The sequence below is a fragment of the Pristis pectinata genome, chromosome 28, assembly GCF_009764475.1.
Source record: "Pristis pectinata isolate sPriPec2 chromosome 28, sPriPec2.1.pri, whole genome shotgun sequence".
Classification (NCBI taxonomy): domain Eukaryota; kingdom Metazoa; phylum Chordata; class Chondrichthyes; order Rhinopristiformes; family Pristidae; genus Pristis; species Pristis pectinata.
The window spans coordinates 13,995,052-14,020,074 of record NC_067432.1 but is presented as its reverse complement, the minus strand read 5'-3'; the positions used below and the strand labels follow the sequence as shown (position 1 = coordinate 14,020,074).

At 39.3% G+C, this 25,023-nt stretch overlaps 1 protein-coding gene across 1 annotated transcript in view; it reads right to left on the bottom strand.

Moving 5' to 3' along the window:
• The window catches only part of dmxl2 (Dmx-like 2), a 127,964-nt gene that overhangs the window by 46,524 nt on the left and 56,417 nt on the right, over window positions 1-25,023 (bottom strand). Inside the window, 8 exon segments of the mRNA XM_052040312.1 lie at window positions 1,802-1,909; window positions 3,371-5,047; window positions 11,520-11,720; window positions 14,127-14,243; window positions 14,780-14,897; window positions 18,861-18,950; window positions 20,405-20,526; window positions 23,387-24,038. Of these exon segments, the coding sequence (XP_051896272.1) occupies window positions 1,802-1,909; window positions 3,371-5,047; window positions 11,520-11,720; window positions 14,127-14,243; window positions 14,780-14,897; window positions 18,861-18,950; window positions 20,405-20,526; window positions 23,387-24,038 (3,085 nt within the window).

Genomic DNA, 25,023 nt, shown 5'->3' with positions numbered 1-25,023 from the left:
TATAATAGTCATCACTACCCACCCCCACCACCCCCTCCCCACCTGGGCTTCTCCTCCAGCCCGGCCTGCACTGTTATCCCTGGTGTACCCCAAAGTTTCATCCTTTGCTTATCTCTTTATTATTTACACCCCCAACACCTATATGTAATCCAGATGCAGCGATTCAGTTTCCCCACTTTACAAATTCTACTATTCAATCCTACAACTACAATTGTACAGCTTATGGTTAAATTAGAACTACTTTAACCACACAATGAAAAGACCAAAGCCAATTTATTCTGCCTTGGTCTCAACTATTTCCGTGCATCATTAATTATGCTGCAGACAATCATTATTTTGTGCTCCTTGTCATTTAGACAATTATGACTCCATGACTCTATTTACTAATTGCTCAAGTAGCTTCTGGAGGAGAAGTGCTATATCAGTTAATTTTCTGGAATTTTCATAGCTTAATTGCATTTGATAAAAGTTACAACACTTCATTTGGGATACGACTGCTCAGCGTTCTGTTAAAAAACAATGAATAGAGGTTAATAGCTCGATTCTTAGCTGAATTCTGCCAACTCAAAATAAATTATGGAACAAGCCTCTAGGCAAGGAAACTGTACATTTTGACAGGGGATAAGAATACAGTTAACCTTTGCCAATGATGCCCTTGTTATTTTGCGTCACAAAGGAGAATCAATTTGGCAAGTTGCTGGATTTTATTTTGTGGATACAAAGCAATCAGCCAGCATAATACTTTCAGAAAATGGAGAGAGTTGTACAGAAAAATATGAATGAAGCTTTGTTATTAAACCAATGGTGATGTTCTCCATTATTGCCATTTTAGAACAAATTAATGGTTTATGCTTAAACAAAACATAAGCCTAAACAAACTTAACAAAACATTTTCACCACAGCTCTGGCATACGATAGCTTTAAGAAACAAAGCTCTTTCTGCTATCAACTGTTTTTTCTAGATTAACTGTATTTCAAAGAACAGCCAGAACTTAAAGTATTTTATTTTAGACAAAACATTTTCAAACACTCATTATTTTTCATATTGTAGCTTCCCAATTCTAGGAATGATTTCTTTCTCCCAGACAACAAAATGATCCAGGGCTGGAGGCAAAATGTCAGGAGATAAATGGTATAATAGCCCAGCAAAGAAGAGGTTCACTCCGTTTTTGTCCTCTTTGGTCAGCCTGCTTCAGAACATGCTAAAGTGGAAAAATAATTTGCACTTCAGTTAAGTTTAGTATTTTGGGAAATGGGATGGTGAGCAAAATGGGGGAAATATAAGGAGGGGACACCAGAACAGAGTCGACGGTTTTGAAGGCAAGGAGGAAGATGCAGTCAGAGATAGCAAGGGGACATCCATAATACAGGAATAAGATAACCGAAGGAATAGCTGCTACATTTATCAGAAAATGAGGAGTGACTAAAGAACAAGTGGATGCACACACAAGTATCAAGTTGGTTGAGATAATAGAGTTGGGGAGACCTAAAGGGCAGCTAGAAGTGACAAAGAAAATCTCATACCTTGAAGTTGACTCACAAGGACATATAGGAAGTTAATGAGTTCAGTGATGATAGGGACATCACCATACATACAGACAGCTAGTCACCTTAGTGGAACTGCAACTTCATGTACCCTAGGTTAGAATATGATGGTTCCAGGTCCCCAGCAAGAAGAATTTTTTAAAAATATTACTTAAGTATAGTTAATTCTGAGACTTGTACAAATAAGTAGAATAAAGCTAACTATTATCCTTTGAGTAATTAAATTATATATTGATACTTTACCCAAATCTCATACCTTGATGTAAAAGCTGAAGTCGATAGACTGGAGGCAGTGAGGTCAAGAGGCAAATATGCAAGCGCATGGCAAGCAAATAACGTAAACCACATTCATCCAAAGTTTCACCTCCAATTAAAAAGAAAGGACAGATTTTACCTCAGTTGGCAATAAACAGGGCCATCAATGGAGACACTTATATTTACTGCTTATTACTACATTAGTTTTCCTAAGTGATTTGTATCAGAATATTTATCAAAGCATTTTAAAATTGTGCTATAATGCCCAAAATTAAACATTTTATTATAGCTCACATACTTATTTTTTGCGAAACAAGTATGATTGCTTAATGTTAAGTCCATTCACTTTAACATTTGAACCATTTCGAAACTATTCCATTTATTACATGCAGTAACAATTGTTAAAAGCACTGTATCCAATGTTGAGGACGAAAAATGGTACACATCATTCTGAGGTGTGCCAAGATGGAGAGAAAAAGAATTCAAATACTAAGACCTACCAAACAAAATATTTATGTCAATTACAAATTAAAACATGGCTTATTAACATCCTTACGGTTCATATCAATGTGCTTTATTTTATGCAGAGTATGTACAAAAACATTTCTTCAGCTAGATGGAAGAATCATATGAAACATAATTAGAAAATACTGACTACTTGACCCACCATATTTTCTCCCTGGCATGACCCATGGATCACTATTTTTAAATAATTATTTTCAAATGTTCAAATGACTTTAAAAGACATTGATACTGAGCTTAGGAAGGAATTTTTGTATTGATAAACTTATCCAGATGATAATGAGCTAATCAATGAAAGTGAACCCACAGCCATGAATAACTCTTTAAAAGAGTCCTATGATTATTTTATTAACATACATGCTCACCTAACAGAACAGACATGAAGGGTTTCTGACCTCAAATGTTGACTCCATTTCTCTTACCACAGATGTTACCTGATCTGCTGAATGCTTCTGCTATTTTCTGGTTATTTCAGACTATAGATCAGTTTTTTTTAAAATGTTCAGAACAGACTAGAGTTTAATGTCTCATCCAAAAGAAGGCCCCTCTGAACAGTGGAGCATTCACTGCACTCGAGTGTCAAGCTAGATTTTCTGCTCAAACTCTGAAAGGAAGTTGAACCCAGAACCTTCTGCTTATGTTAATAATCAAGTCCCAATCTGGCTACTTGGCCTATTACTACTTTTCAAAGGCATCTATAGAAAATATAATCAGCCTGGGCGTAAAGAGGGCAGGAGACCTGATCCAGTCAGCTTCACAGTGAATAAATTAGGTAAAAAAGTATGCCCCTTTTTCCTTTACCTCCAAATTGAAAACAGTAATATTAATTACAAGTTTGATTGGAAATATTTATGAAATTGAGCAATGAACTATATCATCTGACACACCAAAATCTTTACTTGTTGCTCTGTTTCAGCATATAAATACAATGCTTTCAAAATATCATTGGTTAAACCCACAGCCATTGTACAAATCTAAGATTGTGCTATCACTATAACATATTTTATAGTCAACTCAGAAAATAAGCTAATAGTTATTATTTACATACCAGAATAATCCTTGTCCCTGTTTTCATTGACTTCTGTGCTTGTAGTAGCCACCGTGTCAGCTAAAGCTACAAGGAACATCTGTTCTAATCGTGTAAGTCCCGGCAAACTTGAGTGGATCAAATGACTGGAAAGCACACGAGCATGTTCGGGGCCAAAGTACGTTGGTCCATACTGGGATAAGTTAATGATTTTGGACTTAGATTCCTTCTTTTCGACTACAAAGTCAACAAAGTCATCTGTGCTTAAACTTGGAGACTGAAACAAATCAGCATACTGATCCTCCATTTTTTTACTCTGAGGTTGTGAACGTTTGTCTACTTTAGCAGTTTCTTCTGCAATTTTATAAGATGTGTCCTGATCAGCTGATAGCAATGCATAAAGAGGTAGTGGTGGAATTGAGTCTATTTCTGTATAATCACGAGTACCTTCTCTTCCAGCTATAATTGTATCTTTCCCTGTACTTCCACTTACGCTGATGGTTCGAGAAAGGTGGCGTCGAGGTCCTCCTCCTTCTCCTGGGTCTTTGTCCCTAAAGATGGCAACTTCTCCAGCAATACATTTAACCAAATGTGAAAGGATTGCCTTAGCTCTGCGCACCTTGCCTAAATCCATGAGTTCCAGTAGCTGAGTGGGGTGATATTGAGGAAGAGTAGGAGAAAGAATATGAGCAGCTTCAAACAATCCGCCATCTTGAATCATTCCTGGGACCCCAAACACATCATCTACAATAGTTGTTCCATCAACAACACTGTGACGTTTTGGAAGCATTTTAGTCTCAAATGTGTCGGCATCAGCTAATTCATCAAAAGATGACAAACTCCCATTTTCAGTATCGCTTAATGGTTTTGGAGAATGCTTCCACTGTGCATACACATGCATTTCACAGTCCATCCCAACTACTAGAATGCCATCTCTTACCCAGGATAAAGAAACTGGAAGTGAAGGTGTTCCATCTACAGAAGATATCAAATCCACACATCTCAGCAATACCCATTTTGACTTGGTGCCTTGTTTAATGCTTCCCCCTAGTGGCAAAGTAATTACAGCTAACCCATCTTTACTTGTGGCTTGCTCAGTTACAATCCCTGACAATCTTCCATACATTAGAATTTTGGAACCCACTCCTACTGTAAGAATATGAGAACCATCTTCCTTTGACACCCAGTCCAAGTGCACTAAATGTTTGATGTTAGACATCATGTTTTTGCCTTTAAGATAAAGGTCTGATTTATTGTACACAAATAAATTGCTGTCGACACTAACTCTTGAATCCAGGACACCTCCAACCTTGCCTAAATCATCCAAACGAATTGTCTGCTCCAACACCCATTCTGATCCTCCAGTAGATTCACACTCAAAAATGGAGACGTGCATTGAAAATTCTTTTGACGTAATGCCATTAGGCTGTAGAGACTCTTTGTAAGCCACAGCTAAACGCCCTGTGTATGAACAGCTCACAGCCACTGGGCGCCCAGTGACACTCACTGCACTGTTATTGTGTTCTCCTTCCTCATTCATCAAAGGCCAAGTTTCCCACCGATATGCACGTACTTCTTCAGAGTTTGAGTTTTTATCCACAGTACATCGCCAGAACCTCACTTTACCATCAGAGCACGATGTCACTATTAGATAAGGCGCAAGGCAGACTGGATAAATAGAAGATGAACTCAAGTGACCTAAAAAGAAAGAAAAACTATTATAACAGTGAGACATTCCCAGTTAAAATTGTAGCATGCAAGAACACAAGAAAATATGCCTTCAAGTCTGCCTCACCACTTAATATGACCATGGCTGTTCTATGCTGGCCTCTACTCTTCTGTGCCATTTCTCCAGACCCCACTATGCCTCAATCTATCAGATATTTATCTACCTCCACTTCAAATGATCCAGCTTCCATCGCCCGCCAGTGTGAAGAATTTCAGATATTTGCCACCCTCTGCAAGAAATTTCTGCATATCACAGTTTTAAATGACCGGCCCCTTATATTGTAATTACATCCCCCTGTTCAATACTCTTTCACTCATGAAAACATCCCAACATTGTGCCCGCTTGGGATCTTAATAAGCTCACTACTCATTCTTCTAAACTCCTGTTTAGCCTTTCTTGATAGGGCTACCCTCTCATCATGGGAATCAATCTAGTGAATCTTGACTCTACTGCCTCCAATGCTACTATATCCATTTTTTTTTGGTAAGAGGACCAAAACTAGCCCTTTTAGAATAAGGTCACTCCATAATCTTGTAAATTCCAAGCAATATAAGCCCAAACTATTTCATCTCTCTTGGTAGGACAGCCCTCTCATCCCAGAAATTAGCCTGGTGAACTTCCTCTGTGCTGCCTCCAACGTTACTATATCTTTTTTTCAAGGTGAGGGGACCAAACTGCACACAATATTCCAGGTGAGGCCTCATCAACACCTGGTACAATTGCAACAAAACCTCATTTTTTTTTAAATGCCAACCCTTTTGGAATGAAGGCCAAAATGCTATTTGCCTTCTTAACTACTTGTTGCATCTGCCAGTCTGTTTTTTGTGATTCATGCACGAGAATACCTGGATCTTTCTGTACTTCACTCTTGCAGTCTCTCTCCAGTTACATAATGATCAGCCTTTTCTCTTACCAAAGTGCATGATCTGACACTTCCACATATTAAATTGCACTTTCCAGTCTTTAGCCCACTCATTAGTATCCTTATCACAACATGCATTTCTACCTATTTTCTTACCATCAGCAAACCTGGAAACCCTACATAATGTTCCTTCCTCCAGTTCATTAATGTAATGAGTGAACAACTGCAAACCAAAAACTGATCCCTGTGGTACTCCACTAATTACCTCCTTCCAGTCTGGAAAGGACCCATTTATTCCAACACTGTTTTCTGTGAGACAGCCAGTTTTCAATCCATTTTAACATACTTCCTCCGATACCACGTGCTTTTAATTAATGCACCAGCCTCATTGGTGGCACCTTGTCTAATGTAGTTTCGAAATCTAAAATACACTACATATACAGGTTCCCCTCTATCAACTCTTCCTGTTGCATCCTCAAATAATTCAAGCAAATTTGTCAAACACGGTTTACCTCTCATAAAACCAGGTTGACTAAGTTTAATTATATTCAGCTTTCCTAAATGATTATTCACTTTACCATCTTGTCAATAATAGCAGTTAAACTAACTGGCCTGTAGTTCCCTGCTCTCTGCCTTACTCCTTTTTTGAACAAGGTCATATTGGCCATTTTCCAATCTTCTGGTACCCTCCTGGATTTTGGTTTATGGAACATTTCAAACAATGGGCCCAGTATCTCTGCAGCCACTTCCTTTAACATCCTAACGTGCAGTACAGTCAGTCTTAATGATGTGTCCACCTTTACCCTCCCCAAATTTCTTCAATACCTTATGCCTTGCAACTGGGATTTCTTAAGATCTGTACTATTTGAAATTAGCCAGTCTGATATCTTAGGGATATTCGCAATGTCTTCCACGGTGATGCAAAAAATTTATTCAACATATCTGCCGCTTCTTAGTTTGCTGTTATTAATTCTCTAGCCTCATTCTTTAGATGCCCTATGTTTACCTTAACTGCCCTCTTCCTATTCATATATCCATAGAAACTTTTACTATTTTTATACTACATGAAAGTAGTAAGAAATAGTGCAGAATATTTATCACAGTAATGGTGGCAAGGTGTGCACTAATGACCTTATTTACATTCATGTGGAATACAGGCGGGAGAAAAGTCAGCACTGATTCGCCTGAACATAATAGGCCTAGAGATTGACATGAACCTTAGAAAAGGGGCATTATGGTTAACAATTTTGTTCATGAGCTGGCTATGGTAATGCTACAGAACCACCAAGTGCACATTTTCTTTCTGTTCCCGTAAATCATGTCCCTAATTGGGTCTTAGCAGATGGAAGTTGCTGGCCAGGGTAGGAAAATAAAAATGGGACTTCAAATAGATCAGATAGAGGGAAGGACTTTTTGGTACCATGGTTGGGCAAGTAGCTGAGCACTGTTGAAGAGGAGGCAAGTGGAAGAACTTACTGAATGGTCGTCCCATCTGGTTATTCTTATAGTGACTAATATTGGCTACTTCTCAGAACAATAGGCACTAATTTCCCAGTAAGAATGATATACAACTATAGGTGTCCCATCACATTTTAAGAGTGATGCAATTCCACCCAAAAATGGGCACAAATCAGGTTCAGAATAAAATATTTCAGATGTACAGAGTTGATTAAAAAAAACCACAATAAATGTGGATGGCAAGGTCAGAGAGGAGTCCCGGATTCAGTGTTTTAAAAGGGGTGGGGAGAAGACGAGGAGGGGTGGCGTTACTGGTCAGGGATACTATTACAGCTGCAGGAAGGGTGGACTATGTAGCAGGATCTTCTCTAGAGTCAGTATGGGTGGAAGTTAGGAACAAGAAAAGGAGCAGTTACTCTACTGGGAGGATTCTATAGGCCCCCTGGTAGCAGCAAGGATACTGAGGAGCAGATCGGGAGGCAGATTTTGGAAAGGTACAAAAATAACAGGGTTGATATCATGGGAGACTTCAACTTCCCAAATATTGATTGGCACCTGCTTAGTACAAAAGGCTTAGAGGGGGCAGAGTTCGTTAAGTGTGTCCAGGATGGATTCCTGTCACAGTATGTTGACAGGCCAACTGGAGGGAATGCCACATTAGATCTAGTATTAGGTAATTAACTGGGTCAGGTGACAGATCTCTCAGTGGGTGAGCATTTGAGGGACAGTGACCACTGCTCTCTAACCTTTAACATTGTCATGGACAAGGATAGGAGCAAAGATGACAGGAAAATATTTAATTGGGGAAGGGCAAATTGTGAGGCTACAAGGCTAGAACTTGTGAGTGTGAATTGGGATGACATTTTTGAAGGGAAATGTACTATGGAAATGTGGCCGTTGTTCAGGGATCTCTTGCAGGATGTTAGGGATAAGTTTGCCCAGTGAGGCAGAGAAAGAATGGCAGGGTGAAGGAACCATGGGTGACAAGAGAGGTGGAACATCTAGTTAGGAGGAAGAAGGCAGCATGCATAAGGTTTAGGCAGCAAGGATCAGGTAGGGCTCTTGAGGAATATAGGGTAGCAAGGAAGGAACTAAAGAAGGGGCTGAGGAGAGCAAGAAGGGGACATGAAAAGGCCTTGGTGAGTAGGATTAAGGAAAACCCCAAGGCATTTTTCACTTATGTGAAGAGCAGAAGGATGACGGGAGTAAAGGTAGGAACGATTAGGGATAAAGGTGGGAAGATGTGCCTGGAAGCTGTGGAAGTGGGTGAGGTCCTCAATGAATACTTCTCTTCAGTATTCACCAAGGAGAGGGGCCTCGATGACACTGAGGACAGTGTTGATAAGCTTAATGTTCTAGAGCATGTTGATATCAAGAGAGGATGTATTGGAGCTGGTAGAAAATATTAGGACAGATAAGTCCCCGGGGCCTGAAGGAATATTCCCCAGGCTGCTCCGTGAGGCAAGGGAGGAGATTGCTGAACCGTTGGCTAGGATCTTTGAGTCCTCGTTGTCCACGGGAATGGTACCGAGGATTGGAGGGTGGCAAATGTTGTCCCCTTATTCAAAAAAGGTAGTAGGGATAGTCCAGGGAATTATAGACCAGTGAGCCTTATGTCTGTGGTGCGCAAGCTGTTGGAAAGGAAAGGATTCTTAGAGATAGAATCTATGGGCACTTAGAGAATCATGGTCTGATCAGGGACAGCCAGCATGGCTTTGTGAAGGGCAGATCATGTCTCACAAGCCTGACAGTGTTCTTTGAAGAGGTGACCAGACAGATTGATGAGGGTAGTGCAGTAGATGTGGTCTACATGGATTTTAGCAAGGCATTTGACAAGGTTCCACATGGTAGGCTTCTTCAGAAGGTCAGAGGGCATGGGATCCAGGGAGGCTTGGCCATGTGGATTCAGAATTGACTTGCCTGTAGAAAGCGGAGGGTTGTGGTGGAGGGAGTGCATTCAGATTGGAGGGCTGTGACTAGCGGTGTCCCACAAGGATCGGTTCTGAGACCTCTGCTTTTCGTGATTTTTATTAATGACTTGGATGAGGGGGTAGAAGGGTGGGTTTGGCAAGTTTGCAGACAACAAAGGTTGGTGTTGTGGATAGTGCAGAGGATTGTTGAAGATTGCAGAGGGACATTGATAGGATGCAGAGCTGGGCTGAGAAATGGCAGATGGAGTTCAATACAGAGAAGTGTGAGGTGGTACACTTTGGAAGGACAAATTCCAAGGCAGAGTACAAAGTTAATGGCAGGATTCTTGGTAGTGTGGAGGAGCAGAGGGATCTGGGGGTCCATATCCACAGATCCCTGAAAGTTGCCTCACAGGTGGATAGGGTAGTTAAGAAAGCTTATGGGACGTTAGCTTTCATAAGTCAAGGGATAGAGTTTAAGAGCCGCGAGGTAATGATGCAGCTCTATAAAACTCTGGTTTGACCACACTTAAAATACTGTGTCCAGTTCTGGTTGCCTCATTATAGGAAGGATGTGGAAGCATTGGAAAGGGTGCAGAGGAGATTTACCAGGATGCTGCCTGGTTTAGAGAGTATGCATTATGAGGAGAGACTAAGGGAGCTAGGGCTTTACTCTTTGGAGAGAAGTAGGATAAGAGGAGACATGACAGAGGTGTACAAAATATTAAGAGGAATAGATAGAGTGGACAGCCGGTGCCTCTTTCCCAGGGCACCAATACTCAATACAAGAGGGCATGGCTTTAAAGTAATGGGTGGGAAGTTCAAGGGAGATATCAGAGGAAGGTTTTTTTTTTACCCATAGAGTGTTTGGGGCATGGAATGCACTGCCTGGGGCAGTGGTGGAGGCAGGTACGTTGGTCAAATTCAAGAGATTACTAGATAAGCATATGGAGGAATTTAAAATAGAGGGATATGTGGGAGGAAGGGGTTAGATAGTATTAGGTGAGGTTTAAAGGTTGGCAGAACATTGAGGGCCGAAGGGCTTGTACTGTGCTGTACTGTTCTATGTTCTATAGTGGGTTGACAGTGGAAATAGGTAACAAGGGCACAGGGAAAATGGTGAGAATCTGTAACAAAGAAATGTTATAGGTGGTACCCGGTAGGAGGAAAATAGACATGTCAGACTATCTAAGCACTATAAATCAAAGGTCTCAGCCCTCAAGTTAAGACCTCTTCACTGTTCTCATCATCTCATATGGACAAGAGACATTTCCACGTGTGCCATCGGTTATGTGGTGCCCAATATTCAAACAATTACAGACCTCTCATGGACCCCCATTATTGTTCACTTCAGTCACCACCCTATCACTCTCTAGTTCTGACCTGCAACTGTTTACCTTAAAAAGGCCTTTTAGTCAGAGTCATACAGCAAGGAAACAGATACTTCAGCCCAACAAGTCTATGCTGACCAAGTCGTCTACTTGAGCTAGTCCAACTTTCCCATGTTTGGCCCATAATCCCTCTAAACCTTTCCTATCCATATACCTGTACAAATGTCTTCTAAATGTTTTTATTGTACCCACCTCTACCACCTTCTCTGGTGGCACATTCCATATACCTGTCTGAAAAACTTGCCCCTCAGATCCCTTTTAAATCTTTCCCCTCTCATACCTATCCCTTCTAGATTTTTAGACTCCCCTATCCTAGGAAAAAGACTGTGACCATTCACCTTATCTGTACCCTTCATGACTTTATAAACCTCTATAAGGTCACCTTGTCAACCACCTACATTCCAGGGAAAAATACGACTCATCCAGTTGTGCATGGTGCCTTGGGCCTTGTGCACAACTACATTTTTTTTAAACAATGGCACAACATCAAACCAAATGTGGTGGCCTGCCATACACCACCTTATTAATACTACCAGACAAGCACCATTTGTCTTGCTGCTTACTTGTTTCTAAAGCATGCTTAATGTACCTCTCAATGCTCACCTAACCTCAAGCTTCCACCATAGCCCAGACCATTCTGCAAATATGTCAACTTAGCCAAACCAGCACCAAGCTCTGAAGTTGCTTCTGTAGATTGCTAATAGTTGTTTTTATAGTCAGTGCAAAGATTGTAGCCTGTACACCACTAAAGATGTGGTTATGTATAAAGACTTGCAGATTAAATAGAGAAAATAAAACGACATCAAAAGGAAAAAATTACCTGCAGAAGGAGTTGCTCGGATTACTTCCACTCCCTCAGGCAGATTTAACTGTTGACTATAGACCAATTTGGAGCTAAGTATCAATTTGCTAGCAGTCTGAAGATTAGCAACTGATGCAGAGCGTGGGAGAGAATTTGGTAATAAACGAAAGCTCTTCTCTTCTGATATAGTCAGCTGTTTATCTGATGTGCTCACTTCTGCTGTTAGTTTTACAGAGAAAGAAAAAAAAACAAAAATTTAAAAACTGCAACTTATTTTTACTAATAATCAGATATGACTTCCTCTACCATCAGAGAGAGAAAAAAAAATCAGATTAAGATATTTCAAACTCAGTTGTAAGTCTGCATTGAGGGGTCAAATCTCAGCCTGGACATTACTTGAGGCACATGGGTCTCAGTGTCCAATGGTTGCGAGGATAAGTGGATATGGAAATTACTAGCAGGTTTCTTTTCCTGCTTGTGATGCAAATCACTTTTTGGGAAAGCACACTTGTGTGATGTCAGGTAAGGATAGGATGCTGTCTATTGTGCCCACAGGATAAAATAGCCTGCTGACATTTGCCATCTGTTTGTTTCCAGAAAAAGTTCATTGAACTTTGTTACCAATTGAAATGTATAGAGTGTCAGTGAGAAAGGCGCAATGAAAAAATAAAAGACTAAAAATCAAAAGATTCTTCAGGAAGTTACTCACAAAAGAAGTATTATTGGCTTACAGCATCTACAAATAAATTGTATACATTTCCTTGGTATAGAAAACCATATTATTAATCTTCTACTGAAGAGATTCTAAACATACATGTGTTTTTAAAGCAGAGCCAGGTAATGAAATATAAACCTTATGTATTAGGGGAGATTTACCAGCAGGGACTGCTGATCATGGGTGCCATCTGTGGAGACTTTCCATGACCATGTAGTTTCTGCCAGGGGCTTCAGTTTCCTCCCACATCCCAGACATGTGCTGGTAAGTTAATCGGCTTCTGTAAAGTACCCGTTAGTGTACATATGTAGCTGAAGAATCAAAAAGGGAAATTAATGGGCGTGCGAGGGAAACCAAGACGTAGAGCTGTAGGGAAAGTAAAGGGTCAGGGAATGGTACTGATAAGGTTACAATTTTGGGAACTGGCATGGACCTGATGGGCAGATGGCTTCTTTCTTTTGCAATAAGTAAATACCAGTTCTAATGCCAGGATTTATCCAGGTATTCCTGTCTATATCCCTGCTCCTGATGCTGACACAAGTATCTTCCACCCTGCCAAAGCCAGCTGCACCTGTCCAAATACTACTCTGGGGACCTCCCAATGAGTCAGAGTGACATTCCACAGGCTTTCCAGCTCTCAGGCTGGAATCCTGCCTGCTGAGTGTGATGGGTTAAACAGAAGTCCCTATTCAAATGAATGGGTGAAATCAGCTTCTGGAAAAAAGGCAAGCAGTTTGAAATTAACAAATGATTTAAAAACAATGTTTTAAAATTGATTTTTAGTGTATGAATGCATTTTGAGAGTTCTTTAAGTGTACCTTTATACTTTTCTTAACTTCTGGAACAAACAAATGGCCCAGTGGCAGGAGACCACTGATATGACAGCAATAAGAAATCTGCTAATTCTCTCAATTTTAATTGCAAATTTGACAATCTAACACATCAAGACAAATATTAAAATACTCTGGGATTATTAGCAAAAATTCCACATCAGTCATTTATGGTCTGAATCACAAATATAGCCATAAAATGAATTTGCAACATTCAAAAAGAACAGTACAATTTTGGGAGAAAACACATTGCAAAATTTGTTCAGGGCAAATAGGAAAAGCCAATAAACAATGGCATTGTTAGTGACGGGCGCATCCGGAGAACATGCAAATTCAAAACAAAATTAGCTTATTTGTTCAGAATATCAATAGTTCTACCTTACCATTACAGTACTTAATTATTCCTTTGAGGCAAGTGTCTCGGAATCAACCAGCCTAGTTTACAGAGCATTACTTCCTAGCTTTGACTATGTTTTCCCTTTTTTGTATCACTAAAACCGTATAACCAAACAGCAAGAGTTATGTAAAAGGCCTTGCCTAAATTGTGATAATATAGAAATTGGCAATTTAACAGCACAAGTCCTCTATTGCAACGGGCCAGAGCACTGCACACTTCAGTGGGCTTCCAAGGTTACTGGACCCCCTCAGCTGCTCCCGAGACATGCCGTCTGTCCACCCAATTACTAGTTTCTGCAGCAAACCCCAGGAACCAAACCAACCCCATCCCTGGACTGGGGCAACACACACCAGTGCAGCAAGGTATGTGTACTTAAAACAAGAAGTACCCAGATAAAAAAAAACTTCACAGACATGATTAAACTGCAAAGTCAAATCCCGCAGAAATGAGCATAGCTACTGATGAGCATGGCTACCCCCTACTAATAAGCTTGCAAATAACCACAATTAATAAAAGTAAACATTACTTTTCCACAATTTTTTACCCTACCCACAACCCAGTTGTATTTGTTTGAAGTTCATTGAGCAATTTTGGTAGGTCCTTAGTTATGCAGCCTTAATGGAACAGTAATAATTTCTTACATATTCTAAACCAACCTATGTGCTAGGTTTTCATATACCTACCCATACGGGGCTGCACAGACTTCAAATGGAGGTGCCACATATGAAGAACAGATTGCCTCTTGTCACGTTCTATGACCACAAGGTAGAACTTTTCGGAGAATGATGGTGCATGATATCCTTAAATGACAGAAGTGTAAATAATTCAAAAAACAACTAAGTTTCCCATTGTAATAAGAGAAAGTATAATAAGATTCCATGCCTGGGAAGTATATACAAAAATACAATAGGAGTAAGAGACTGAAAACAAAATAAAGATGTTTATTTACACAGAACCACATCACCAGAGAGTATCCCAAAGTGTTTTGGAGTACTGTATTGAAATATAGGAAAACATAACAGCTGAAACAGCTAGTTAGATGAATAACCACTTAATGAAGCACTTAGGAACTCCCTGGTATTTTGAGAAGCATCACAAGATAATATTTTATATCCAATTAACAGGAGTGCTTTTCATCCATATATCAGCAGCTCAACAATGCAACATTCTTTGGGACTGCACTGATGCGTCAATTTATGTTTGATGATTAATTCCTGCAAAGTGATCAGAGTTAAGAGAACTCCCAAGCGAGCCAATATTAAGAGTAGACTGAAGCGAAGGGTGTATTTAATCAAAGCATACCAAGTTAAAGACCCTTATAAATGATCCAGCATACCTTGTGTGGGTTGAGTAAAAGAAAATTCCTGCTCCTTATTAATTTTTTCTTCCTGTGGCTTATATCCCAGGATAAAATCTTCTTGGAATACATGAAGTAGTTGTGTGTGCGAGCCACACTGAAAAAGGAACATAGCAAAGGATTAGTCAGACACATATCACTGAATATCAGCAGATTATTTGTCATTTATGATCTTACGTTGCGAGAAAGTTACTTTTGTATCCACAGTGAAGCCTAAATGATGGGGTTATTGCCTGAAGGGGGTCTCAAAGCTTTTCAAGGTTCCATAAATGATTAGCACCCTCATTCAAGAGCTTTAATTAACAATAATTCACTTATTAGAAAGTACTTTAGTGAAAGAAGATATGTGTCTGACCACACATGCACAGAGAGGGCAGAGGATGGAGGATATGGAGAAAGGGATATCAAGCCAGTTTTGTACAAAGCTGCGAAGCCTCAGCAATGAAATATATGAAGTGGAAGGCATTGTACACACAGCTTTTCTTCTGTGGGCTAAAATGCACAGTGAATAATATCTCCCACAATTTCACTTTTGCCAATCAACTCAAGACCAAATAACCTAACCCTCCTTCAACTTTTATTTCATGTTTGAGTACAAGGAGTGTTTCTGGAAGGCATTAAAGCATTATTTTAGGGAAAGGCTGTCAGAATATTTAATAGACAAAGTAACAAAAATAAGACGCACTAGAGAAGGGGAGGAGAGAACATTCCCTCTTGGCATTGGCAAGATTAATGAATGTCTCAGGTGTACTTTGTCAAAACTGAAATCATATTTTCACTATTTTCTTATATGCCCTTCCAAGTAGAAGAAATTCAAGAGAAAGAGAGCTGTGCAACAGTTCTTAGTTTCCATACAGCTGATGGAAGAGAAACAATAGGTAGGAAACGAGGCAACAGAGGGAATACAAATAGGTTAAGTGAAAGGCAAAACTCTGGCAAATGGAGTATAATGACTAAGGAAACGATGGCTTTGGCTCTATGCTTCTGGGGAACCCAAGGCTGTGAAAATTATTTGCACCCACAATAATTTCTTTACTAGACTTGAATGTAAAATTTAGCTTACAAACCAATGATGAACCTCCATTAGGACTCAACCCTAAGATCTGTGTATTTTGCCTTGCCCTCATACATTTTACATTTACACCTCACATCTTGTACATAATATGCACACTAGTTAACCATGATATTTCCAATGCAGGATGAGGTACTACAGAACTAGAAGCAGCAGGAACGAGACAGAGGGCACAGTGTATGTTGTGATTCAATGGAGAGGACAACAGGCTTTGAGGAGAGGCATTGCTGTGGACACCAGCAAGGCTAAAAACATTGAAGATAATTGGATTTTCATTCCTGAGCTTACTTCTCATTTAATAATCTATAATAAGTCTTAGCTGACAAAGATGGATAAATCCCCAGGACCTGATGAGATGGATCCCAGGCCAGTACAAGAGGCAAGGGATCCTGTCAGAGATTTTTAAATCTTCATTGGCCACTGGTGAAGAGCCTGAAGACTGGAGGAGAGCATATGTGGTTTCTTTATTGAAGGGGAGCAAAGATAAGCCAGGTACTTACAGGCCAGTGAATCTTATGTCAGTGGTAGGGGAGTTATTGTAAAAAAATTCTACACTTAGAAGGTAGGGTGATCAGGGATAAATCAGCATGGCATTTTGGTGGGAGATCATGTCTGACTAACTTGATTGAGTTTTTCCAAAGATGTTACTAAGTATAGAGATGAGGGCAATGCGATTGGTGTAATAACTCTATTGACAAAGTCCCGCATAGAAGCCTGGTCCAAAAGCTTACAGTCCATGAGATCAAAGGCAAATTGAATCCAAAATAAACTTGGTAACAGGAAACAAAGAGATGGTGAAGGGTTGCTTTTGTGATGGAAGCCTGTGATCAATGGCGTGCCACAGGATTTGGTACTGGGATCCTTGCTGTTTGCTAGATACATTAATGACTGGGATGTTAATGTAGGAGGTATGATTAGCAAGTTTGAAGATGACACAAAAATTGGCAGTGTTGTGGATTGCAAGAGGATAGTTTCAGGCTACAGAAAAATAATGATCAACTTGTAAGTGAGCAGAGAAATGGCAGATGAAATTTAATTTTAGTAAGTGCAAAGTAATACAATTCGGGAGGTCAAATAAGAGTAGGACATATACAGTGAATGGTAGGGTCCTTGGGAATATTGAGGAACAAAGGGACCTTGGTGTTCAAGTACAAATATCCCTGAAGGTGGCAGCACAAGGAGATAGGGTGGTAAAGGCAGCACACAGGATGCTAGCCTTCATTATCTGGGACATGGAATAGGGAACTTATGGTATAGCTTTATAATCACTGGTGAGGCCACATCTGGAATAATTTTTTGCACTTTTATTAGCCACAGTATAGAAAGGACTTGATTGCTCTGAAGATGCTGAGGAGACTTGTCAGTATTTTGCCTAGATTGGACTGTATCAGATAGGAGGAGAGACTGGGATAAGCTGTGTTTGTTTTCCATGAAGCAGAAAAAGCCAAGCAGGACCCAATAGGTGATATACTGAATTATGAGGTAAAGATAAGATAGGCACTAATAAACTTTTCTCCATAGCAGATGTATGTATAACCAAAGGGCATACATTTAAGGTTAGGAGTAAGAGGTTTAGAGGGGATACAAGGAAGAATTTTTTTTAAGCAGAAGGTGACTGGAATTTAGAATTCACCACCTGAAAGGTTGGTGTGGGTAGAGACTCTCATAACATTTAAGCATCGAGACAAGTACTTGAATTGCCAAGGCAAAGGCAGCTACAGACTGAGTGCTGGTAAAGGGGATTAATTTAGATGAGTACTTGATAGTCACCATGTACATAGAGGGCCAAAGGGCCTACTTCTGTGCTGTATGGCTCTATTTCTCTTTTATTCCACAATCTTTTCTGAATAATGCGAGCGAGGACTTCTTACTTTCTTCTCTATCTTTATCACAACCCTGCCTTTATCTCTTGATGCAGTCTCAGCTGCTGGATGAAAATTTAGACTGCTGCTGTGATGGCTCTCGATATGAATAAGGAAAAGAACTTCCAAGGCACGAAGAGCTTCAAACAAATCTGTTCCCTAAAAACTCTGTAGAAGCCTGATGAAAGCTCTGCAATCCTTCCCACTTCTCCCATTCAGGCAGCTTATCCTGCTTTATGCCCACTTTCCCAGTCATTTCCAATATCAGAATGGCATGCCAGATGCCAACCAGATTTGAAAAATCACCACTTTGAAAGCATAACCTTTTAAGTCATCAAAAATATATTTCAGCACTAACCCAACCATTTCCTGAAGGCTATTGATATATGTAATAAATAATGGAAAAGTACCAAACAGAATTTCTGAACAAAGAAAATAAAACATGCAAATAATTGATAACCCTTTAAATAGCAGTTTGATGCTCTGCATTCCACTGAATACACATTCACCTGTAGGTTAACAGAGGGAGTAGACTAGAGTGTGGATCACCAAAAGGCACAACTTGCCTCAAATCATTAAAAATATTCCTTTCTCCACATATAGACAAATGCCTTTACAAAGATGCTCACTGATATACTTCTCAATAACTATATGATACTTGACTGAGATGACTCTTCAAAGATGACCAAGAAAGTATCATATAGAACATTTCTATGTCTATGTTCTATATACTTTCTCAGTCATCTTTACTGATATTAGCTTCCTTTTATACCATATTTTTAAAAATTAGTTGCTGATTCAAGATACCTTGGGACCGAAAGCAAGGTTGTCAATTTGGCTATTGTCAATGTAATCTCTTTGTAATTGACTTTAATTCACCTCTTGAATTAAGGCTGTATAAAACACTATCCCAAAATTATATTTTGAATTTCAGGAAGAATTAGGAAAACGTAATTTTTGTGTTAAAATGCTAAGACTTTTTAAACAAATGACTAATTAGTATTAGAATTAGATGAAAGATTATTTTTCTAGCATTGATTCCTGAAACAGTAAATTTCACATTATAAACACAGACGAAAGGAAAGTAAAATACACATCAAATTGCACATCAGTCCAAATTTCTAACCTGAGCTGTTATTACATCCAGTTCAATAATGCAACCTGGACGAGCTGTTGATTGCTGGCTTACTATGTTGAATACTTCTCCAACAAGTTTCTGCAAAAGTGATGTAATAAAATATTAAATGCAATATTTGCAAATGCAACTTGTACAATGCAGAAATAGCGACACAGTATGAGCCTTGTTGAATTTATATTGAGGCACTCAAAAATACGTTTGTATATTCCTGAGATGAGTAGACTAGAATAAAGCTGCAGGGGAAATTTGGGCACATTAGATACCTGTATTTAATTATACTGACATCAAGGAAACAATGTTCTCTAGAAACCCTGATCGCTTAAACTACATTTCATGGAAATGATGGAAGCAGACTCATTACATAAACTGGAATGAAGATCTAATGCTGGAATTCTAATGACAGCTGATTACAGAACTACAGGGAGGTGTCTCCACAAAGATCATCAACATCATTTATAGTTAGCCTAATCTTATGTCATCCACCTTGACGAAACAGAAGTATCATGCTCTTTTATCCATGGTCTTCTGCAGACCCAAAGGACTCAAAACAAAAGGATCAGCCATGCCATCCCATCATGACAGTTCATCCTTATCTGATGCTTAGAATGGGGTTGAAAACATGGGCATATTTAAATATTATGGACGTCTCAATGGCACAGCTGTGGACTATTCACAAAACCAGTGAGCTCCAGGCTGCAGCTAAATGTAGTACAACATTGATGCAAGAGGTTCAGAAACCAAAAGAAAATAAAGTGGCTGATCAAAAAAATCATTAGCACAAGTAAATCATTACATTATAGGACAAGGTAAGTTGTATTAGAGAAAGAGCTTACATTGAGCAAATGGTGAACCTTATCCAAAATTCATTATCAATCTAAACTAATCCTCAAGTATTATATGTGGAAATAAGAATAAGCAAGTTAAAACATTCATATTCCCTGGCCCAATTCAATGAATAAGCCACCGAGATTCTTGTTCATCATTTAGTCATCTACTTTATAATGCCAAGGCTCCCTTTCCTGGCCTCTTCCACTAAACGTCAACTCATACAAAACCCAATCTCCATATTCTACCATCCAACAAGTCCCATTTACCTGTCACCACTGCCCTTCGTGGACTCCAAGTCCAACAAAATCATCCCAAATTTAAACACTCATAAGAATTTTAAATTTCTACATCTCAGCATTGCCACCCTTAATTCCACCACAACACCTCCCCGGTCCAGCTCTTCATTGCTGACCCTGATTTCCCTCAACTTTGCCAAACCATTGATGACCATGCCTTCAGCCACTTACACTCTTCACTGCATTTTCCTTCATGAACAACTGTCACTCCAGTTTCCTCACCTTCTTTGTCTTAAAATCCACATCTTTAACCAAATTTTGTCAGCCCTCCCAATGCCCATTTCTTTGCATTTAAAACAATTACAGAACCAATTTTCATTGGATTAAAAATCATTTTAAAACATTTTACAATGCCCATTATAATTATATTAATTCTGTTTTTTCCCAATTTCATAGTCATTAACTCACGGATATTTCTGGATCAGAGAGTTCGTCCAGAAGTTTCCTTGCATCAACAACAGCCTGGTAAAGCCTGAGATTCTGACCATCAGAAGCAACAAAGCAAGCACTGGCAGAGTTGCAGTATGTGCCTAAAAATACAAATGGAATATTATTTGTAATTTTATTTATACAATTATTTCATTACTATATACAATTTTATAGATTTTTTTTGAAGATTTTACAGTAAGTAATGCAATTTAGTATTTAGCCTGGTGGTAATGGTGCCTTTTTTTTTACATTAAGAGAATAAAACAATGAATATAGTTCATAATGACAGGATGTTGTGCTTTAACATTTAAATAGATTCTTCCAAAAAACTAAGGAAAGGTGGCAAAGCAATTCATTGTTGGCTTCACACAGCCAAAGTAGAACCCATTATTTGCAAAGATATTGAAAATTCCTTTAAATATAATGGTTCAGCAAGATTTAAAAACACAGTTATTCAGGTGACAACTGATAAGTACAACCAAATCCTTATTTACAACACTTTGGTTTGATGTTTTATACCTTTGATGTTGGAAGTTAAAATGTTTTTAATTTTCATTTAGATGTGGATTGTAAGCATTTATTGCTCTTCTCAAATTTAGATAGTAACTTTGAGTTGCCTTCCTAAATCATTGCATTCCTCCTGAAAGTGATACTCCCACCATCATGATAAGGACATACAAGATTTTGACCTAGCAAAAATGAAGTAATGGCATAGTAATGAAGTAATTCCATATCAGAATGGTGTGTGCAGGTTGTGTGTTGAAATTTGCAGGTGGCAGTGATGCATGCATCCAGAGCCTGGACGTCCTGGTGGTCGAAGTCTTTGGCAAGATGTAGCTGTGCATTCTATAGAGAAAGCATGCTGTAGGCTTCCTGGGCCAAAGGTGGAGAGAGTAAATATCTAGGCAACTGGATAGGATATTAATCAAATGGAACTGGCTCTCCTAGATAATATCAAACATCTGGGCAAGTAGTGATGCATTTGCAAATGATACATTGTAGACTTTTCCCTCCTGTTGGTTTTCTCATCATCTGTCCAAGGCCCATTCTGGCAGCTTTGTACAAGACTCAGGGGTAGCAGAGTTAGTGAGTCAATGGAGAATGAATTCCTCTACCCAGGATACATTCTGTGATGGTAATCAGCTGCAGCTTTCCTCACCCGTCTTTGGCCTAATGCCAGGAGACTTCACAGTAAGGACTCCCGAAGCTGCTCCCATCTCCCAATCCATCTACCACTTGGCTTCCCATTCAGTACCCTGTCTCCTTGCACTAACCTCACAATTGCACTTAGATTTTGCAGCCGTACAACTTGCAATGTCACTACACTCGCCCTTCTGCAAAGCAGAGCGGGTACAAACATTGCTTAAGCAGCAGACAGTGAAAACCATTACCACCACCACCCCCAAAGCACCATGCTGATTACCTTGACAGGTCACGCTGTCAAAGACCTTTGTCATTGTTTCTAAATGTCTCTAATGACAGGCAACATTTAGAAAATGGAAAACTTAAATAAAATTTTTAAAACTAAAATTTATTAATAGTTTGAAGAAATTTATATTATAGAAAACATTAAGTAAAACATAAATTACTTATCTTCACATTGAAAGCTGGTGACATACAACAAGGGATTGGATACATGGTTTATCCATTCTTTCAGTTTAGCACATTACAGAACACTTTTGAATTAAATGTTGAATGCATCTGATCTCCTCCAGTACATTCTGCATATTAATGCTTCTACTGTTAAGTGCAGAGGTCCAGAATGCATTGACAGGCATTCTGAAGCTAACCAGTGGTTGTCCAGAACCACTGGCCAGCTGTCAGCAAGATCCTGCTCGTTGCTGGTCTGGAATCACTTGATGGGGATTCCAAATGAGGATCAGTGAACCAGGTATGTATTTTTTTTTAAACTACAATACTTGCTTGATCACAATTACTAGCTTTTTAATTCCCATAAAATTTAAATTCCCCAGTTGATGGGATGGGATTTGAACTTATGTCCAGGTCATTTGTCCAGGCTTCTGTATTACCAGTTCGGTAACATAAAGGCTTTTCCATTTTTGTGTCTCAGAAGGCAACATTGTTGCTGGTTGTAGAGTCATTAAGTAAAATCAGTTATGGCACAACACACCAATGTATGTTTGCTGCAGATACACGATTTCAATATTATTAATGATAATTGTTGGATTTACAGGACAACAAAACAGCCTACAGTCAAGAAACATTCACTACAATACAATTCTGCGGGCTATATGTTTTTGAGAACATTGCTTTAACTAGTGAAATTAACATTAACAAAATTTACGCTGGCACTAATATATTTGGATAATTCTTTGTTTCCCAATTTACATTATACAGACATTTCTGGGACCAGATGATGCAGTGGTGTTGCCTGCACTGTCTTTTTGCCTTGCGGATCCAGAATGGAATCCAGGCTTAGTCAGTGGAATCCAGCACTGCACAAAATATTATTGGATATTGCAACCCAGTTTCCTTTGGGTACGGGTCCACAACATAAAACCTGTCACATAAATGCTACAAGTATGGCTGGCTTGGAAAATTTCAATATAGGAATTTTCTGGACATTTTGGTCATATATTGTGAAGGAATATCTGGATTTTGTCATCTATGCTTTTATTGGCTACCACATTTGCTCATGTTTTCTGGAACAAGTAGATAGCTACTGGATCTTGAAGCAAAATATTCTCATAATATTCAATGTTTATTAAGTAAAAACTGCATTTACATATCCAACTTCAAGAAAATGCAAAGCAACAAATGTATGTTATCCTGATGGATGCAGTCAATGAAGATAAAAGTAATGATATATCAAAGAGACTACGTGTAAAAATCTCTAAAAGGGTTTCTTGGTTTCAATTTTACAACAGATTTCCTATCTTACCAAGGGTGAATGAACTATGAACAGTCTGAAATTATACCATACTAAAAGATTCAACTCACCAAGGCAATAGCTCGGGATCAATGTTGGAAGCCAGGCTACATTTGAAAAGGCTGAAGTGTGCAGGGAATTGATACGTGCCAACTCCGAAACGCCCCCAGAATATGATAATGGTCCAATTGGGTCCATACGCCATAGGATTAGTTCACTGTAGATGGCATTAGGATCATGAAATGTTCGTGTGGCAGCATTTTTAACCTGTTGCGTTCTTGGCCCTTTTAAGGATTTCACAGGTTCTATCTGGATCTTTTCTTTAACGTCAGATTCAGGTGTCATGAGAGCATTGTGATGTGAAGAAGTCAACAGCAAGGGTAGCACTGAATGGCAAGCCAAATCATTTAGGTGAAAACGATGTCCACAATATCTGAATTTGTGTGATACAATCAGAACTGTGCTAAAGGCAGATTCTTCAGCAAAAGTTACTGCCCACTGATTTAATGATCCATCAATGTGTTTTGAAATCATCATAACAGATGGAGTGACGATATTTATTTTTGAACCATTCACACAATGGGTCACTCCATTGATTCTTGGATCATTATCAGGTAGATGCTTAACATTTGTAACAGTGCATGCATACATCATTATATTTCTGCTGAGTGAGTTGGCATCACCAGTAGGAAAAGCAACAGGAATCCGAGATGAAAATGCAACCTAAAATACAAAAAGAATTGGATATTTTTAGATAACATACACTTCTGAAAAATTTGAAAATGATCTTCTGTCTAGAAGAAGCAACAACTTACATAGAATCTCTAACTCAATAAAAGTACACAGAGATGAACACAGGAACCAAAAAGGGAACAAAAAGTGACAGGAGTTAGAGGCTCTGATCAAAGCATAATTAAAATGGCTTGAAGATGACTTCCAAACCAGCAAGTTTTACTTTGACATTGGAATGAACAAATTTGCCTAGCAAGAGGTTTATTGGGGACATTTACACCAGCTTGGTTGGAAAATCTTTATGAATGAGTAGAAGTAGGTGTCCACTTCCCACGAGATTGCCAAAATTAAAAAAAAGTACATACAATACAATTACATGACAATTACATTTTCTTATACCATGGAACCAAATACCCATGATAACTCAGACATCAGAAATTCTGCAGATGCTGAATGTATCTGGAGCAATATACAAAAAGTGCTGGAGGAACTCAGCAGGTCAGGCAGCATTCATGGAGGGAAATAAACAGTTGACGTTTCAGGCCAAGACCCTTCATCAGGACTAGAAAGGAAGAGGGCAGAAGCCAGAATAAAGTGGTGGGGGGAGGCAGAGGGGGAGGAGTACACGCAGGCAGGGGATAGGTGAGATCAGGTGAGAGGGGGAAGGTAATGGGTAGAGGAGGGGGAGATGTAATAGGCTGAGAGGTGATAGGTGGAAGAGGCCGAGGGCTGAAGGAGGAGGAATCTGGTAGGAGAGGGCAGTGGACCATGGAATAAAGGATGGAGGATGGGGGAGGGGAGATTGGCAGGTCATCAAGGTGGGGGAAGGGAGCCATGGGAATAAGGGAAGACAAAGGAATGGTGGGGTGGTTACCAGAAGTTAAGGCCATCAGGTTGGAGACTCCCAAGGCAGAATAGGAGGTGTTGTTCCTTCAACCTGTGCCTGGCCTCAACGTGGTAGTAGAGGAAGCCATAG